General features: G+C 43.7%; 1 protein-coding gene and 1 pseudogene across 2 annotated transcripts in view; both read right to left on the bottom strand.

The window, feature by feature from the left end:
* Nucleotides 1-15,455, bottom strand: part of WDR93 (WD repeat domain 93) — a 173,244-nt gene that overhangs the window by 27,735 nt on the left and 130,054 nt on the right. For both annotated transcript variants that reach the window (XM_077473983.1, XM_077473984.1), the window contains exons 11-12: nt 9,120-9,254; nt 8,827-9,022 (exon numbers count right to left, since the gene is read on the bottom strand). In XM_077473983.1, the coding sequence (XP_077330109.1) occupies nt 8,827-9,022; nt 9,120-9,254 (331 nt within the window). The remainder of the gene's footprint in view (nt 1-8,826; nt 9,023-9,119; nt 9,255-15,455) is intronic.
* LOC143964676 (U2 spliceosomal RNA) lies at nt 11,574-11,663 on the bottom strand (annotated as a pseudogene).

Raw genomic sequence — 15,455 nt, 5'->3', positions numbered from 1 at the left:
CCCATAGTGTAGTGCAAGAATAATAGAGAATAGCTGTTGATATGAATATATGCATGATATCACAAATTAATCAGCTGTGGAAAATCAATATTTTCTAAAAAATCAGCCTTATTTAAAGAGGAAGTAAACCCTGATGAGTTTACTTCCTCTTTCATTCCCTGCAAAGGTAAAGCATAATGGACTACTATGCATCGCATAGTAGTCCATTATGTGTCACTTACCTGACACAGGAGCCAGCGAAGTCACTGCTGTCCCCTGTAGTCTGCCGCATCCATCTTCTCGGTGGGTCTCGCTGCTCCGCCGCTGTCATTCGGCGACGCCGCGATGATGTCACTCACGCACATGCGCACAGGAGCCGCCACTCGCGGCATTTCGCAGTTGACTGTGGCGCGCTCAGTGCGCCTGCGCACCGCTGTCTACGGCGCATGATGGGTTTACTTCCTCTTTGATTTCCTGAAAAGGTAAAGCATAATGGACTACTATGCATCGCATAGTAGTCCATTATGTGCCACTTACCTGACACAGGAGCCAGCAAAGTCACCGCTGTCCCCTGTAGTCCGGAGCCTCCATCTTCTTGGTGGGTCTCGCTGCTCTGGCGCTGTCATTCGTCGGAGCCGCGATGACATCACTCCCGCGCATGCGCACGGGAGCCACCACTCGCGGCATATCGCCGTTAACTGCAGCGCGCTCAGTGTGCCTGCGCGCCACTGTCTTAATCTTAGGCTTACCTGTAGGTCAAAGTGATTTGTAAGGGTTTACAACCACTTTAATATACTTTCATTTTGACTTCCCCGGTTCCTCTCTCTTCCCTCATCAACATGCTAATTAAATGTTTAAATAAAACCTTACCATTTCATTGCATACCTTTATTTTAGACCCAATAACATCATCGCTGGGTGTCAGTACTTCTCTATGCCATGCAAGCAGATCATGCCTGGTAGGAGGGACCAGTAGGGTGCTGTACATAGCTCCCTAAATACATCACAGCACACTGCCTTGTATTCTTCTCAAGAGCCCAAAGCCTTGATGCAAGCAATGGGCTTTGACTTGGGAAGAGCCAAATATCAAAATGCCTTGATGGGTGGATTTTATGCTGGTGAAGTGGGCGCTTTAAGGCACAGTGCATATGCAAGCCTGCATGATTGAAAAAGACTGAAATCTAGTGAATGAGAGAGATGGGCCAGGGACAGTCAGGATGGGAGGGAAAGAGCTGGATGATGTGGTGTCTATGCTGAGAAATAAAAAATGTTTACAGTTGAAACTTGAACAGAAGAGAAGTTTTGCCTTTAGATATATTTTAAAGTATTGGTTATGTACCACTTGGTGAGAATTATTCACACTGCCTTAGGCCTCTTGCACATGATACTCCTGTTTGAACATATACTTTTTCAGATTTTTTTTTGTATGTATTTTCGAGCATATGCGTTTGCGCACATTTGCCCACATGCGCAAAAAAGTATTGTCGCTTTTTTTTTTGTTCTGCACAATATGTAAAATTGGCCCTTGCACACATTTTGCGTGCAGTCACGCACACTTTTGCATAATTGCGCGTATTTGCATGCATGAGACGTAAATTACTGACCAAAAATGCTGATTTTCTATCATTTTATTTTTATTTTTTTTGAAGAATGCGCGGCGCTTGTTTACACGCTGTACTGAGCTTTTTCAAGCTGCAGTGTGCAAGAGGCCTTAGAAAGTAAAGCAGGACCTGACAAAGCCTATGGACTTCCTGTCCACTCATTAAATAAGCAAACACTCTATAATATACCATGGCACCAGCATATAAAGACACTTGGCATACTAAGGTCTCATTGCGGGTATACAGGGCAATATTCTGTCTTTCTCCTGTGCCAAGGAAACCCAGGTGTGAGAGCTGCCTGTTGAATAGACTTGTAGGCAGGTGGCCAACTATATTGAATGTTTAGTTAGATACTTGGCTGCCCAGGTCAGCGGGAAGGGGTAATGTTTCTTGCTGCCTTCCCTGATCACGTTTGTGGGCTTTTTCCATCCTGTGGTAATCTAAAAGCAAAGAGGTTCAGGTCCTGGGGGGTTAAGTGTGAGAGGGCTAAAAGGCTAGAAAAAGCAGAAACCTTGCAGAAGCTTGCTGGGACTTATGGTCCACCTTCAGAGTGCCGACCCATTGGGATCCCTACCACCATGGACACTTCTATGCAAGTTCTTCCTTTTCCCCTAGGACTTCTCCTTCGCAGGTATGCTGGGACATCCACACTGAGGCTGGGTTCATACTTATGTCAATTGAATGAGGGTTCCCCGCATCCAATAAGCGTGACAGAAGGGTGTGACCGACTCTCAATGGAGCTGGGCGGCCGTGGAGGGCACAGCAGAAAGGGTCCTGTGTGTCTTTGGCTTTGTTTCAGGTCTGAATTCAGACAAAAATTCAGACCTAATTTGGATGCGAAACAGTGAATGGGGACGCGGCGGACCCCCTGCTGCAAGGCGCGCCACACATAGTGTAAACCCAGGTGTAGTCTTAGGTGTAGTTAAGAAAAGGACATTTATTCATGTGATACATGTTCTGCTAAATACTCAGTAAAAGTTTTTCAACTGCTTTGAGCCTGGTCTTAAGCTATTCAAGGGGTTCATGTCAAGTCTTGGCGTAGTCTTAAAGAACACAGGTCTGTAAAAGCACTATGTGGTATGTGTAACACCATTACAAAAAGGGGTTAACTTGCAAGACAAGGAAGAGGAGTAACTGAGGAGAAGAACAGCAACCAGTCCTTTGGCCTGGTACCTGGTTAGGTGACAGGTCCTCCAATAGTGAGGGGGGGGGTTGGTTCTCTGACTCCCTCCCTAGCAAACCATCTCCTCCGGTCACTGGGAGTAGACTAGTGTTATGGAGATACAAGTCCTGATCACTAGATACAGGAAGGATTTAACTTAGGATAGGTATGAGACCAGCGCTATGGGTGTCATTATGTTACTGGGAATGAGGTATCGGAGGAACACTGGACTGATGGCGTGGGCAATGGCTCTGCATGTGCTCTGATTCCCTCCATAGCATCCATCTCCACCGGTCACTGGAAGTAGATTAGTGTTATGGAGATACAAGGCCTGATCACTAGGTACAGGAAGGATTTAACTTAGGATAGGTATGAGACCAGCGCTATGGGTGTCATTATGTTACTGGGAGTGAGGTATCGGAGGTACACTGGACTGATGGAGTGGGCAATGGCTCAGTAGCATGTCCCTCCGAATGCAACACATATATCAGTACAAGTGTGTAGTTATCTGGAACATCTTATGGAAGAACACTGTATATTACTGCTACACACAAGTGGCCAATCTCTGAGTCGGGGACTGCCTTAATGTTTGATTGTTCACATGACCGCAGTCTCCACCTAGTCCCAGGCATTGGTGAGCACACCTTTGGGTGAGGTGTTACCCCCATGAGTATTGGTGCAGTAAAGCTGGATACACATTATATAATTTTGTTGTTAAATTTCCTTTACATTTACTTTCAACTATGTAGTGTAAGGGCCTGCCTGACAAACAATGTAAAAATGTTTATGTTTCATCTCATATTACAGTGGAACCTCGAATTGCAAGTAACGCGGTTTCTGAGCGTTTCGCAATACAAGCTTTTCTTTTAAAAACCCTGTGAGCGTTGTCTCGCAAAACGAGCAGGATTCAAGCCTCTGGGGTGTGCAGTACCTCATGTGGCCAGAGGTGCGGACATGCCAGTGATGCTCGGAGACACTCAAACACTCCATTCTCAAGTATCTCCGAGCATTTCCGTTGCCCCCCCCCCCCCCACCTCTGGCCACATGAGGTACTGCATACACTAGCAGTGACACTGGAATGAATTATTTGAGTTTCCATTGATTCCTATGGGGAAATTCGCTTTGATATACGAGTGCTTTGGATTACAGGCATTCTTCTGGAATGGATTATGCTCATAAACCACTGTATTACTGTATATGGTTTTGGTAAAGAGAAGTTGTACAAGAAAATTGTATAGAGTGTAGCAAGCTTAAGACCTGGCCCACAGACCGGCAGTACCTGTGGCTGTAAGAAGGTATATGGCAGTACTCACAAAGCTGTGTAGTGTATGAAGGTATTCTCCAAATGCAGAAACTCTGTGTTTGAAGAATACATCCATACTCTATACCCTGGTTTACTGGAGTACCGGTGTTTACCCGCAAACAGCCATTCATGTCTATAGACACCTGGGTTCTGGGGCACAGTAAACAGATAGAATTTTATAATGCATGTCCCTAATGTGCCTGTTTGCACGAGGCCTTAAAGACCATTTTTTAGTGAACACAGTCAATGAAACTTACTGTATACTGAGAAATAAGTGGGCTGATCTTCCTCTTCAATATTGTGTTACTGTCTAGGAACAAGCATGCAGGAAAAACAGGATTTTTAAAACAGCTTACCTGTAAAATCCTTTTCTTTCAAGTACATCAGGGGACACAGAGCCATAGTAGTTACTATGTGGGTTATAGGCCACCTTCAGTTGATGGACACTGGGACGCCCTAAGACAAGAAGTGCACTCCCTATATAGCCCCTCCTACTACTGGGGGTATCTCAGTTTTGTAGCCAAGCAATATATGTGTATACCAAAGAAGGGAGGGACCTCTGTCCCCTGATGTACTTCAAAGAAAAGGATTTTACAGGTAAGCTGTTTTAAAAATTCTGTTTTCTTTTCATACATCAGGAGACACAGAGCCATAGTAGTTACTATGTGAGATGTCCCATAGCCATCGCAACTGAAGGGAGGGAGACACAACAAAAAAGGTAGGGCGTTAAGAGGCTAGAGGACTTATACTACAGCCTGCAGTACACTACGCCCAAAGGCAATATCCTCATGACCTTTTACATCGATTTGATAGAATCTGGTAAACGTATGGACTGAAGACCAAGTTTCGGCCTTGCAGATCTGAGCCATAGAGGCCTGGTGATGCACTGCCCAAAACCAAGAGGCACTAACAGCCCTGGTGGAGTGTGCTTTAACATGAAAAGGAGGAATTTTCTTCTTTAGACCATAAGCTTGACGAATCCATTTGGAAATAGTAGATTTTGATGCTGCCTGGTCTCTTTTAGGACCTTCTGAAAGTACAAACAAAATATCTGTTTTGCAAATCTGAGCAGTTTCCTTTAAATAGACCTTGACCGCTCTCACTACATCAAGGGAACGTAGTGCCTTCTCTTCCCTAGATCGAGGCTCTGGGAAAAAAGAAGGCAGAATAATATCCTGGTTCAAATGAAAACCTGTTACCACCTTCAGTAGGAGGCCACAATACCACCTTTTCCTTATGCATGATCAAATATGGCTCTTTACAAGACAGAGCTGCCAATTCCGATACCTTTCTGGCAGAGGATATGGCAACCAAAAAATATTTTTTCTCATCAAAAGAACCAAGGCAATTTCCTGTATAGGCTCAAAAGGCTGTTTCTGTAAGACTAAATTCAAATCCCAAGGATTTAGAGGTGCCCTGATGGGGGATTAATCCATGTTACCCCCTGAATAAAACTACGTACCAGAGAGTGAGCAGCAAGAGGCCGCTGAAAGAATACTGATAAGGCCGAGACCTGGCCCTTGATAGTACTCAAGGCCAGCTTCATTTCCAATTCCATTTGCAGGAATTCAAGGATCCTACCTATGACATACTTCCTGGGGTGCCAACCCCTGAATCCACACCAGGAGACATATGCCTTCCAGACTCTATAGTAAATTACTCTGGAGGCCGGCTTTCTAGCATTATCCAAAGTACACACTACTGAAGGAGATAACCCACGGTCCTTTAGAATGTGGGTTTCACTAGCCAAACCGTTAAATTTAGTGTTTGTAAAGTAGGATAGAATACCAGACCTTATGCGAGAAGGTCTGGCCACAGCGACAAGGTCCAAGGGTCCCCTACCGCCATCTTTATGATCTCAGCAAACCAAGGCCTTCTGGGCCATGCTGGGGCCACCAGAATCACCTCTTTCCATTCCTGCTTGACCCTGCGGAGAAGGCACGGAAGCAGCGGAACGGGAGGAAACACATAGATCAGTGAAAACTGATCCCATGGAAAGACCAAGGCGTCTGTTCCGCACACTAGCAGATCCCTTGTCCTTGACACAAAGTTGCTGACTTTGTTGTTGAATCTGTACGCGAACAGATCCACGTCCGGAACACCCCATCTTTGACATATTGCCAGAAAGATGTCGGGGTGAACAGACCATTCTCCCGGAAACAATTGTTGGCGACTCAAATAGTCCACCCTGACATTTTTCTATCCAAGGAATGAAAATCGCTGATAGGCAAAGAATGTTTCTTTCTGACAAAGCTAGAACATGATTCGCCTCTTTTAGGGCTGCGCGACTTCTTGTATCCCCTTGGTGATTGATGTAGGCCACAGCTGTGGCATTGTCGGATTGAATCCTGAGAGGACAATTCCGTAGTCTGAGCGTCCAGGACTCTAGGGCCCGAATTTCTAGAATGTTGATGGACAAGGTCCTTTCTGACTTGGACCACTTCACCTTGACAGGTGCTTCTTGCAGGACTGCTCCCCAGCCTAGAAGGCTGGCATCCATTGTTACCACTTTCCAGGATACTGGTAGAAAGGATTTCCCCTTTTGGAGGTTGCTGGATGTCAACCACCACTTGAGGCTGTGACGCACCTCGGGGGATAAGTGCATTGGAAAGTCCAAAGCCTGGACCTTCTTGTTCCAGGCCGACAGAATGGTGTTTTGGAGCAGCCTTGAATGAAACTGCGCATAAGGGCCGGCCTCGAAAGAGGCCACCATCTTTCCTAACAATTTCATGCACAGCCAGGCCTGCTGATCAGGAATAATCTTAAGTATCTCTACAAACTGGTCCTTTATGGAGTGAGACACTCCAATTGCCGCAAGAACCGGCTGCACTACTGAACTTGCCAGATAAATGTTGTTCTTAAAAATAAATTCTAACTTTTTATCTGTTGGATCCTTTAACATTGGTGCATTGTCTACTGGACAAGTGAGATTTTTTATTTACCGAGGAGATTGCAGCATCGATTGCTGGAGCCCCCCCATTTCTAATAGAATTCCTCCTCCATAGGATAAAGTGTAGAAAACTATTTTGGAGGAAAAAATTGCTTATCCAGGTGTTCCCATTCAGAATACATCCGCTTTTTTAGCAATGAATGGATAGGAAAAGCATCCCCAGATGGGGGAGGCTTTAGTGATCCCAAACCAGAGGTGGGCTCATCAATAGACTGTGCTAAAGGCAGCAAAAAGGTTGAGCGAACTAATTTAGTAAGGTAGTGTACCAACAAACTGTCTTGTGAGACTACACCTTCTATATTAGGATCCTCGGAAGAGGAGATATCAGTGTCTTCCTGATCTTTGGGAAGAACTTCCTGATCCTCCAGCCCTTGTACCTCAGGATGAGGGTCCTGAGCACTGGATGGGGATCTTCTACGCTTGGATCCACTATGGAAAGTGATCATAGCATCAATCTTCTGTTCCAAACTAGAAATGGTAGAAGAAAAAAACCTCCTGTGTGATATATATAGGGATTGAAGTGTCCAGCGCTGCTGTAACACCAGTCTCCCCTGACAGCTCACTCTGACCGGCCACATCACTCTCAGAGGATGACATTTTCTTGCACATGGATTTAGGTTGCTGTAAAACAATCAATCCCTTAGAACCCTTTGCGGAGTCCCTTGTCCCCCTTCCACTACAAGAAGGAATGCATACACTGCTATGCTATAGTCCAGCAAAATATTGCTGCTATTAATGCCCAGCCTGAAGCAGTAACAATGTGTCAAAAGGAAATGCCTGTGTCACCAAACCTGAAAAAATGCAATTTTTATTTTTATCCTTACAAAATGGATCGGCCACTTCCCCCCCCCCCTGACGGGGGGAATCCCAACATAGGGGGGGGGGGCAACAGGCGGGGAGACAAATTCCCCCTTTTTCTTACCGGAGGATCTTCTGCTTTGACCAGAGGAGCTATTTGGCTCCTGACACAGCGCTGTTTCCAGCATGAGGCGGCGAGGGCTCAATACAGCCCCCAGTGGTGACACATAGGCATGAAAAGATTATTTTTCTTAAAGGAGATATTCATGAGAAAATTCACAAAATTTCTTAGAAAACTCCACTTACCTTTCCGCCGCAGGGTTTTCTGTAGTAAACCAACAGTCCCAATCTTCACCCTTCACGGCGGGCTCCATTAAACTTTCAGGAGCAGGGGATCCTAGAGGAAACCCACAATCCTGGACCTGCAACAGCACCCTTCCAGTGAAACTTTATGGTCTCACTACCAAAAAGTACTGGATTCCGGGGTGCAGCTCTCTAAAAAGAGAAGCATTCACAGGCAAAACCTTGTTTCTTCAGATACGAGGCCTGGGTACCATTCAATTTGGCCCAAAAAAGGACACTTTGAATGGATCCGGTCAGCATGGCTAGCCCCAGCAAGGATTGCTCCAGTGGAGCTCAGCACAGCACATCTTTACTCGTGACCAACACCTTAGACACTAGCGGAAAAACTGAGGTACTCCCAGTAGTGGGAGGGGCTATATAGGGAGTGCATTTCTTGTCTTAGGGCGTGGCAGTGTCTATCACCTGAAGGTGGCCTATAACCCACATAGTAACTACTATGGCTCTGTGTCCCCTGATGTATGAAAAGAAAAAGACAAAATCATCTATACTTGTTTTAGATCAGTGACTAAAGAGAACTAAAGACAGGAGGTCAGCATGAAAAGGGTCAATTGTATGTGGATCCTGCAAAAGACCCCAACCTGGATTGCAAGTGATGGCAGTTCATATGTGGCAAAGGCTGTGAAGATCTGATGGACAACTGGAAAAAGATGTAGATCATGCAGAGGGCTCACCTTTCTCGAAGAAGAACCATACCATGTTCCCTACCCCCTGCTGCAGTGACGAGGTATAGAGATTTATCAGTACACCACACCAAGATCTGGGCTCTAGTGGCAGCTGGAGGTTCTTTACTGCAAGCATCGTGTTCTAAGTAATAAAGACTACCTATATGCCGTCCCTCTGGGAGGGCAACAACAGCCAAAGGAAAACCTGGGAAACAAGAATTTTCCATATTAGTCTACAAGTAAATCGGTTAAAGCAACCACGTTGCTGCAAATTACTTTAAAATCATAAGCATAAGTCTTACCAGAGTACTTCATGTCCCATACTGCAAGTGTTTCATCTTCAAGTGCAAGGGCTAGGTATGAGGTACAAGAACTGACTGCTGAGAATTTAATGGGAGCAGAACACGGCCACACGATATCAGCTTTTGGGTCAACATCTAAAAGGTGAAAGGTAATTGTTAGTAAATATGACTATTAACTATGTAGAACTATAGGCAAAACATTTTATTCTATTGTGCAAATGGTAAGGGAAGGTTATAACACCTGTAAGGTTTATTTCTGTCATCTGTGTCCGATTGCGGAGATTTCCCTTCACTTCCTGTCCCATAGCCAAAGCAGGAATTGAGAGGAAAATCCCTACAAATAAAAGGAATCCCTTGGGGCTTTCCAGCTTGTGGATAATGGCTCTCAATGTGGTTCGCTGGAGCCCCTTTTTTGAGACTGTTCTAATCTGTACTTGAATTGTCTGTGGGGATACCCGCAATCGTCTTGCGGAGAGGAAGAACGGTGAAATGCTGATGTAAACAAGCATTTTCTCATTCTTCCTAGTGACAAGACACTGATCACAGCTCCCTATGATCGGGAGCGGTGATCAGTGTCGTGACACATATAGCCCATCCCCCCTATAGTTAGAACACATCCATAGGACACACTTAACCCCTGCAGCGCCCCCTCCTGGTTAACCCCTTCTCTGACAGTCACATTTACACAGTAATCAATGCATTTTTAATTGCTCCGATCGCTGTATAAATGTGGATGGTCCCAAAATAGCGCCAAAAGTGTCCGATCTATCCGCCATAATGTCAGTCATGATAAAAATTGCTGATCGCTGCCATTACTAGTAAAAAAAAAAAATATTAATAAAAATCCATAAAACTATTCCCTATTTTGTAGACGCTATGCCTTTTGGGCAAACCAATCAACGCTTATTGCAATTTTTTTTTTTTTAACCAAAAATATGTAGAACACATATCGGCATAAACTGAAGCAAAAAAAATTTTTTTTTTTTTAATATATTTTTTGGGGATATTTATAGCAAAAAGTAAAAAATAATGCGTTTCATTTTTTCAAAATTTACGCTCTTTTTTTGTTTATAGCGCAAAAAATAAAGACAGAGGTGATCAAATACCACCAAAATAATTTTTTTTATGGGGAAAAAAAGGATGTAAATTTTGTTTGGGAAACACGTCGCAGGACCGCGCAATTGTCAGTTAAAGTGACGCAGTGCAGAATTGCAAAAAGTGCTCTCGTCTTTGGTCAGCCAAATGGTCTGGGGCTTAAGTGGTTAAAATGTATTTGATGATCTGAATCGCTTACAGTGCATCCGGAAAGTAAACCAAAAAAGTGCACGTGAACACACAAAAAACAAAAGTGCACTAGAATGTGTCACATGGTCCCCTTCTGAAGAGGAAGGATCCTTAATTGCCCCACCCCACAGGGCACAAGACTCCTGTGTCAGGCTGGCTTAGCCCTTCCTTCTCTGGGCTGGCTGCTCAGCTGTCAGCTAATTGCCAGCTCTCATCTCTCGCCACAGTTACCAGCTGCTCCTGATCATGCTCATCTGACCTGCCTACTTAAAGCTGTCCAGCTCACTTCACCTCTGCCTTCGCCTTGGTCACATCACAAGAAACCATCTCTTGCGGTTCTGTTTAAAGACTGGATTGCTGACATCCCTTCTGTCTCCTTATCCAGCTTGCTGTTCCTCTATTTGGATCCCTGACTTCTGGCCTGGCTGATTACCCGATCTGGTTATTGAACTCTGGCCTGGCTGACTACTCTCTCCGGTTACTGGACTCTGGCTATGCTTTGACTACGTTTTTTCTATTTACCTTTTTATTTTTATTTAATAAACAAGTCTGATTTAATTGTACTTCTGTCTCAGTCTGATTCATGGTTTCTGACATCCTGAGGGAGGCAAGGCACACTTCGGTCCACCTAGTCAAAAGGCATGGTGGAGCCCGCTCTTTGTGATCAGCGGAAGCCAACCATTGAGTACTGGTAGGGAAGGAAGGAACCTGATGTCCACACATACTCCCTTTAGACCTCAGGGTAGGCCTGAAGACCCACAGCCTACAGTCCTGAGTGAAAAGGTCACACACAAAAAAATTAAGTGACAAACTTGTGGAGACAAATAACAAAAATTGCCCCAGTTTTAACAAAAAGGCCTAGACCATGAGGCATAAAAAAAGCATTGGTGTTGTGTCAAGTGCCCTTTCTCATCATGGGGTCTCATACCCAAGATGCCACTCCCAGGAAGCCCTTAACATTGCAGGCTCTCTGCCTTTCCAGTCCCTGGCCAGACCAAGTAACACTGCTCAAATCAAGAGGCATTGGGCCCCTTGGAATCCCCCAGACTAGAGAAGTACTGCCAACCCACACCCTTCTTGGTGCACGCCAAGTCTGGGTTTCTTCCAACAAAGATTCTCCGGGATCCCAAACATACCAGCATGGATACCATACAGCCAGTCATCCCAGCCAAAAGGCCAGAATGATGGCAAACCACCTCTACTGGACACCAATAAGAACAGATACTACATTTGAGCTTAGCCAGAAAGCAGAGAAGTGATGATGTTGTTCATCAACATGCTAATGCCATTCCTATATAAAACCTTACAAACCTTTTTTCAAACCCAGTGATGTCAACACTGGGTCTTTGTATTTCTTTATGCAATGCAGGCAGATCATAGCTGGTGGGAGGGAGCGTCAGTTCCAGTACATAGATTCCAGAAAACATCACAGCACCCTGCCTCAGTATTGCTCTCAAAAGCTGCCAGCCCTTAAGAAAGCAGTGGGCCATCTCTTCAGAGGAATTAATAAAATGCTATGATGGGTAGATGTCATTCTGGAAGAGTTGTCACTCCTAGGTAGGCTACATTTGAACCAAGACCACCCTGGGTACTGCCCATGTTTAATGCTGAGCCTCCATGTTGAAAAAAAACTGAAATCTAATGAATGAAAAGTGTGGGTCAGGGACAAGAAGGCTAGGGTGGAAAGGTCTAGCTGATACTGGACATCCTACAGGCAGGCTCTGTCTGACTTGCTGCAGCTTCTAATGCACACTGTGAGAAGCTTACAGTGGACTTTGAAATCTGAGTTAGCAATTTTAGTACAGAAGAAGAGCCTTCATAACTGTGCAAGACTGAAGTTTAGTTTTTCCAAAGGCAGAGGGCGCTGTAGCCCACTGTTACACAGAAGGGCTTTAAACTGGTGGAACAAGGGGACAAAGATGAGTGGCATTGGATGACCAAACCCCAACCCCTTCCACTAAACTGATTTTGGTGGTGTTGGTCTTGAAAAGCAGCGATCCCAACATGCTAGGAGACCATTTTATCTACAGCCTGTCTTCTTTGATGGAAACTGTCCCAAAATAAAGTGTGCCATGGGCAGGCAAATGGCCTAAGAAAAGAGTGCTGCTGAAAGAAGCACATTTTTAACTGTATCTTCCTACAGAAAATTTACAAAAAAAAGAGGGAAAAGAAATCGTGAGATTAGATCCAGAGTAATAAATCCCATCCTGTCTTGGAGATGTTGTTGTAGAATAAAGACCAGGACCTTAGGGAGTAGAAATCAATGCAAGAAAGGCTGAAATATCCAAGTGACACATGAAAGATAGGATCATTGCTAACAGACAGCTATTTTATTTATAAGTGAATTACGCTCACATGGTAACAGCCGATGACTTCTCTCCAATGTATTTTTTTTTTTAGAGCACACTAACTAGTCCTTCACCCTCCAAGCTTTGCATCACACACAATTTATTTTCTACAGTGTAGAAACACAAAAAGCTGTTTATATGCCAGCTTTGACCATTTTTTTTTTCAATCCGTTGTTATCCTACAATGTTTTATCATTGCTGAAGTGACGTCTGACCTTCAAGCTCCCTGGGTTACCACTGTCGAAATCAACAGAAGAGAACAATACCAAGCAGATTACATCTGGAATATGCTATATACACTTGTGGGTCTATTTATAAAACATTTGATGAATGAATGTTTCAAATATTTGTGCAGGTTGGACAGATTGTCCCCATATTTTCTGTAATAGATTAATTGCTATGTTCGTCAGCGCCATCTTGTTGCCAAAACGCTATATATTTTCTCATTGAAGTACTTCGGAAAACTATACTGCATTTTGGCCACTAGATGGCGCAAACGATCACAGGAAATAAATAGATTATAGAAAATATGGGGAGAATGTGTCCAGCCTGCACAAAGAGTAGAAGAGTGAGTATATCATGAGCCTGCACAAATGTGTGACATTCATCCCTTCATTTCTACAACTCTATGGAGTTTATAAAAAATTGATTTGCTAATAATCAGCCATTCTAGTTACAGGACATAATGCTTTAAATTTTCTGATTATGGCCATTAAATGGAGATGGCAATCATAGAAAATAAAAATATTACACGCATTACAAGAAATATAAGCATTGGCTGTGGAAATGCAAATTCCAGTGTTATCTTAAACAAATGTACACTACTACATTTTTCTTTATCACAAACAGCCTCCAGCAAACAAGAACCTAGACTGTTGAGGCAACGCTAAAATGATTACTCCCAGCTTGCTATTGCAGGATGCTCTATAAACCAATCATCAAAGGATAAATGGAGACTTGATCATAAAATAAATAAATAGTATTCCTCCCGATTCACTTCATCTATTTAAAAAAAAAAAAAATGATTATTTATTTATAGCATCAATATGAAGAAGTTTAACAAAATTCAATCATTCTACCATCAATGTTGACCCTGATGCATCAATATTAAAAAGCATTGCAGGGAAAGACTAACAATGTAAGGAGTAGAGCTAAATAGTCAAAGTATCACAATCTAGTTTGGTAAAAATTTATCTAGAGCAGGGCCTCAATTAAAAGGACTACCGAAACAACTTTGAGGGGTTGAAATTCGCTAGTCAAAGGAGAACTCATGCATCTTCCCAAAAAAAAATATTGTTTTCCTGAAGAAGTAGAAAAAAGTAATAAGGAAGAAAGGAAAAAAAAAAAAAAAAATGAGAAAAAGGGTGTGAGAGAGAGAGAGGGAGAGAGAGAGAGAGCGAGAGATAAAAAGAAGGGGGTGGGAGGAGAATTGAGAGGAGGAGACCCTTCTCTGATCTAGTACATCTCTGCCTATGCTGGGGTAGACTCATTGAGTCGTTTGTACTTATCGGAAAAGGTGACTTAGTTTCAGTAACACCACATCTTGTATAAGCAGGTTTCTTGTTTCTTCAGAGAAGTGAGCTCTTCAATGTGAATATTGTTTACAGACAAAATCCACTGACTGGGACGTGGGATGTGAGGTTGATATCTATTGAGCCAGGATACAAGCCCTAGCCACATTATGGATATGTCTCACCAAAGAATGGCGATATTTATACTTGGATAGCGAGCTAAGATGCAATAAGCTGGCAGCTGGGTCTTGACCAAGAAAAAGACCCCCATGAGATCTTGGATCAGGGTACAAACACATGTTTTTGGGGATTTCCAGCTACCATTAGCTCAAAGTAGTTGTAGCCTGGATTTGTCTGCAAGCAAAAGGGATGGAACTTGACATCATGGAACTCCAGATGAAAATATGCATTTCCTATCACATAGAGGAGGGGATATAGAGGAGTTTAGTGCTGAGTCAACTGTTTTGGGGCCATCCTTGAGGATGATTTTGTGTGTAGTACCCAGACTAGGGTGGTCTCTCACAGATGCTGGAGAAGAACCCCTTAACCAAGAGGGCGCTCTCAGAGGAATGGGGGACATGACCTGTTCTAGAGTCACCCAACCAAAGATTTTTACATTGTTCAGCCAGTCCAGCAATCTGGCCAAAACTGTAGCTTGGTAGTGCCATAGCGGATCAAGGAAATCCAGCCCCCAGATTGTCTGGACAAACAACGGTATCCATTTTTATTCTGGGGGGCAGTCTGCCCAGAGAAACTACATGAATTCTCTTTTGGCGTAAAAGGTTGGGAGGATGACTACTAGGAGGGTCTACAAAAGGTTGCACAATAATTTTTAAAATGCTGTTCTTGCTGAACCAAGTGTGAGAGGACAATTCAGAGCACCAATTCAGATGATCTTTACTGCTTTACTGAAAGCAGCTGGGGAAAATTTTCCTGAAATGTAGTTGTTAGGGTCTGAGTGAGAAAAATTCCAAGGTACTTGAGTTTCCTGGCTGCCAATTTAAACGGAAAGTTTGATTTTAAATTTATGAGCCAGCCCGGAGGGGACCATTAGACTTAACGCTTGCAATTTCAAGAAATTTATTTTTTAGTTAGAGAGTTAAGAGTAATGTCGTGTACACACGAGTGGAATGTCCAACAGAAAAAGTCAGACGGGAGCTTTTCATCGTATATTCCGATATGTGTATGCCCCA

The sequence above is a fragment of the Lithobates pipiens genome, unplaced genomic scaffold (genome assembly GCF_037356315.1).
Source record: "Lithobates pipiens isolate NorthernLeopardFrog02 unplaced genomic scaffold, aLitPip1_a1.2 Scaffold_8, whole genome shotgun sequence".
Lineage (NCBI taxonomy): Eukaryota > Metazoa > Chordata > Amphibia > Anura > Ranidae > Lithobates > Lithobates pipiens.
Note: the sequence above shows the minus strand (reverse complement) of the source record. Positions and strands in the feature narration are given on the sequence as shown.